Raw genomic sequence first — 4,654 nt, 5'->3', positions numbered from 1 at the left:
AAAAAACTAAATGATGAATGTCATTTTGATAAGTTCAAAAGCAGCTCATAACTTCTTATAACTTCTTAGGAGAGATAATTTAACTACTAATTATATACTTGACAAAAAACTTTATAAGGAGAGATAATTTAACTAATAATTATATACTTGACAAAAAACTTTATAAAAGTTAGAAAAAATACCATATGAATTATAGAGAGGTAAAAAAAATTCCTACAAATACTTTAAAGTGTGGAGGTATCTTGCAAATATAGAAATATATGATCTTAAAAAGGTCAAGATGTGATAAATAATTATGGATTATACATTTATTGGAGATGCATATAATAATAATGTATATCAATTTATTGTACATAAATCAAGTGTTGAGGATATCCTAATACTATAATGTATATCCTAATACATAAATCAAGGAATGTTACATTCTTTGAAGATGTGTTTTCATGGAATGAGTGCAGAGAATCATTCATTTAAGAGAATGATTGAGGCATAGTTCAAGTAATCATGATCAATTAAAAGACGATAAAATTGATTTTAGAAGGAGCAAAAAGAAAAAAAGACCAAAATATTTGTTTCTAATTTTTTAATATTTTTTTTTAAAATGAACTTCAAACATACTTTAAGGCAATGTCATATCCAAAAATTTCTATTAAAAAGAGATGCTCAATAATAAATTTAAATCCAAATTATTATAAATGAGAACAAGTAAATTTTTCTTCTGAAAGTAAACTATCAAGCCATAAGTAAATTTTACCATAAGTAAATTTTTAAAAGGTTAAAGTCGATGGTTTACTAAGTAACAAATGACTAGTTTTAATTGATACAATATTACATAATATCTTATAACAATATTTACTAATAAAAAAAACATCTAAAACCTGTTCATTTAAAATTTAAAATTTTATGTATTCTAGGTTTTTTTTAATAACTTTTTATGTTTTATATTCTCTTGTTAAACATTATTGTACACTGGTCAAATATATTTAGAACCTTGGAGATTCCCCCAGCAATTGGATTTGGCTTTGATTCCAAATATAATTATTTTAAAGTAGTCAAGATTTGATAATTTTCTTTATCGACCCACGATGAGTCAATTCGGAAAGTTGGGGTGTATAGTCTAAGCACAGATTCTTGCTATCATGCCAATTGATTTCAAGGGCTGTGACATTAGATATGTTGCTTGCTTGAATGGTGAGTGTTATCGGCTGGCTGCGGACTTGACATCTGACGATGGATCACCATTCCTCCGGGCTCGTCACCCCTAGACGACCAATTTAACTGTGTTTTGTCATTTGATGATTTGATCTGCATGCTGGAGTGTTCAAAACAATATCAGTGACAGAATAAAAAAAATTCTACAATCACAGATGATGCTAGTTCCTTTTTTGTTACAGTTTTGAATGATTCTTTAGCTATTGTTGCTTGTTATAATCGTTCATCAAAGGGTTGGTCTGACGTTTGGACGCTAGACGACAAGAAGGGAATAAAAGAGTGTAGGAAAACAACAATGGAACCCCATTTAAATTTTCGTACCTTGCTGGGTTTCTGGAAAAATGGCAGTGCTTTTATTGAAGATAAAAATGGACACCACAAGAAATTAAACATCTTCATCTTGGAGGTCTCCTTGGGACGTTGAAGGTTGCTACTTGCACAGAAAGTTTAGCTGCTACAGACGGGAGAAATGAGAGTGTGGATGGAGATGCTTGCAAGCGACAGTTTGTTTAGCGACAGTTTGTTTTAGCGTGTGGTCACACTTTTCAAGAAAAAAAATTGATTTTTTAATATTTTTTATTATTTTTATTTGCTAATGTAAAAATTATTTTTAAAAAATATTATTTTAAAATATTTAAAAAAATAAATACTTTAAAAAATAACTATTACCCGTAGAATATTTGAAAATGCAGCCAAATTTTTTTTAAAATTTTTCATTTATTTAAAATTATTTTTTAAAATTTTTTATTATTTTAATATATTTCCAAACAAATAATATTTAAAAAACAACCTCAACATTTCTTTTATATATTATCCACTTTATTTTTTATTATTATCAATTACATCATGGGTATTAAATACTAATACAAGTATACAATAATAATTTTGCTTTATTGCCAATAAATTTAAGGCTTCTTCAGAATGCTTGTCAATAATAACCGCAATTAAACCTAAAAATACCTCGTTCCCTTCAACAATCATCATCAATTCGCCATAACCAAGCCAGGAGGTTGTTAGAACCCTAATTTCTTTCAAAAAGCAACTGTGGTCAGCGATCACAGATTTGGTGGTGTCAAATAACAGCCACAGCTATGCTTCCAGGCATATAATTTGGCAGAGCATATGAACAATTATCACTAGAAGGTTAGTCATAGACAAATACCACCGCCATCAATCATTCTCCGCAAATAAAAATCCACAAACTAGCTACCGACATTACTGTGGGCCGTGGGGTCGTCTTATTATTCAAAAGATTTGAGATGCCGTGCTTTCTCTTAACAACGCATGATGAAGCGCTGATCATGTCATCTGTGAGCAATTCATCTAATGCAACAAGCCAATATCAACACCTGTGCTAAAATTAAAGTACGCAGGAAAAAACTAATGTAAATCGGCCCAATGCTACCTAGAGACAAGAAAGAACAGCATAAAATAGCCAAAACTAACAGACATTAGATCATGGGCAACTCCCCAAAAGGACATCAACAATGAGGCTACTGTAAATTACTGCGCTTTAGCACCTTTTTACAGGTTGGGGATGGTCTCATTCCCCAGGATTACACATACTGTTATCCGTACCATTACACTTCCTTCCTGCCAATTTGCTGCTCCCTAAGAAGCTGAGACGGCCAAGAATCAGCTGCGGTTGGATATCTAGGATGTGGTTTGCTCACATTCGAGGTAGCCATTGGAAAACCTTGCACGTGATCAGGACTGATGGGAACCACGAAGACAGTCGATGTCTGCTGCAAGGCAACAGCATCTACAGCAGGCAACCTGAAAGAGTCTACTGGAAAATGAGGTGGTTGCAGAAATTCAGGAGGAGGCACATTTAGATCAGGCTTTGATTGTGAAGCCGCTCTCATTTCAAGTTCACTGTGCAGTTTCCCAATTTGACGTTCCAAGGCAGAACTCTCCTCCCTCAGCTCATTTTTCTCAACAGTTACATAGTGAGATTCAGATAAGAGAGCTACATTTTCCTTCTTGAGGGATTCAATCTGCGTACGCAAATCCTTTAATAATCGAGTTGTTTCACACAACATAGAAGCCTTCCCATTATTTGGCTGACTCAATTCTGTTCAAGAAAAGAAAATTCTAAAAGATTAATCCAATTTTCGATGAATACAAAAATCATCGTAAGGAAAAAAAAAAACCCATTAAATTTACCAAGAGCAGAGGCTAACTCAAGAAAGAGCTCATTCAATTGCTCACGCTTCAGTTTCTCCCTCTCAGACTTGTGAATTCTTTTCGGAACTTTCCCCTTATTCTCCCCAGCAGGTAAGCACCTGTGTCACACCACAAACAAAATCAATTTAATTCAAAATAAAAAATAATTCACTCAATTTTTTTTAAATAGTGATCTCTAGTGCTTTGTAATTCACATAAATTCACTAAAAACTACCGATTTTCAGTCACATCCTCAACTGTTTCATTCAGCTCTGAACCCATGCTCATCTCAGTTAGCAAAATCTGCAAAATAAAATAGTAAAAAATCCATCTAGTTGAGAAAAAAAGAACCAAAAGAAAAATTAGGTTTCCTCCTTTTCAACTGATTTCTCAAAAACAAACAAAACCCAATACAGATTTCAATCTTATTTTCTAACTGTCAGTTCAAATCAAATTAAATAAAAATCAAACACGAAAATCCCAGATGAAAATAATGAATGACTTGAGAAATCAAAGCGTTATAACTCAAAATCAAAGCCGAAAAAAACCCCAGGAAAGAAAGAAGCAAAAGCCAAGTTTCCAATTATTTGACTGAAAAAACGTTGGCTGTAAGAGAAGTTAGAGAAATCTTTAAAAATTGTTCGGTTTAAGAGAAAGGTAATGTGATTTAAGAGTTGAAATCAAAATTAAGAAGCAGCCACTTATACTTTCAAAATATACGAAAACCCATCAAACTATCATCTTTAAGCAAGATCGAAGTCCAACCTTCGATATCTTCACACGAAAAAGCTTTAACAACAACAAAAACGATCTCGGCAATAAAAAGGAGGGATTTTCGATTTCATTACCTCAGGGTTTAAAGTGTAGATTGAACCAAAAATCTAGAACGCCTGATATGAGAAGTTTTGATGGTCGTGATGGATCCAAGAACCCTGCTGTTGAAGGAGGTCGCTATTGTTTCTGTAGAAGGAGAGAGAGGTAGATGATTTCTTTTTACATATATCTCCCTAACCAGCAACTGCCATGACTATTAGAGAGAGAGGGGTGCATTTCGTTAAGAGAGGGGTTTAGGTGGAGAAGAAGGTTTGGAAGATCGAAAGAGAGGAGTGGGTTTGATAGTTATGTTTCGATGAGGGAGGGAGGAGAGGGGAGTGTGGCTAGGTAGTTTGGTTTCTCTTATTTGGCTGCTGTTGCTGGTGTGCACAAGAAATCGCGTGGAGAGCATCAGCCTTTTAGAGAGCATCTAGCATGTCTGGCGAGGGGAGCACAAGCACTA

General features: G+C 33.6%; 1 protein-coding gene across 1 annotated transcript; it reads right to left on the bottom strand.

Annotated features, from left to right (window-relative positions):
• Positions 1 to 2,598: 2,598 nt before the first annotated feature.
• Positions 2,599 to 4,654, bottom strand: LOC105130848 (transcription factor bHLH47-like). The gene is made up of 4 exons (XM_011033541.1): positions 4,227 to 4,654; positions 3,614 to 3,681; positions 3,379 to 3,497; positions 2,599 to 3,286 (listed from the first exon to the last, which is right to left on the bottom strand). The coding sequence occupies exons 2-4, from the start codon at positions 3,664 to 3,666 to the stop codon at positions 2,793 to 2,795; spliced, it is 666 nt and encodes a 221-aa protein (XP_011031843.1). The 5' UTR covers positions 3,667 to 3,681; positions 4,227 to 4,654; the 3' UTR covers positions 2,599 to 2,792.

Source organism: Populus euphratica, unplaced genomic scaffold, assembly GCF_000495115.2.
Source record: "Populus euphratica unplaced genomic scaffold, PopEup_1.0 scaffold43.1, whole genome shotgun sequence".
Taxonomy (NCBI): Eukaryota; Viridiplantae; Streptophyta; class Magnoliopsida; order Malpighiales; family Salicaceae; genus Populus; species Populus euphratica.
The sequence above is the reverse complement of the archived record's forward strand: the minus strand, read 5'-3'. Positions and strand labels throughout refer to the sequence as shown.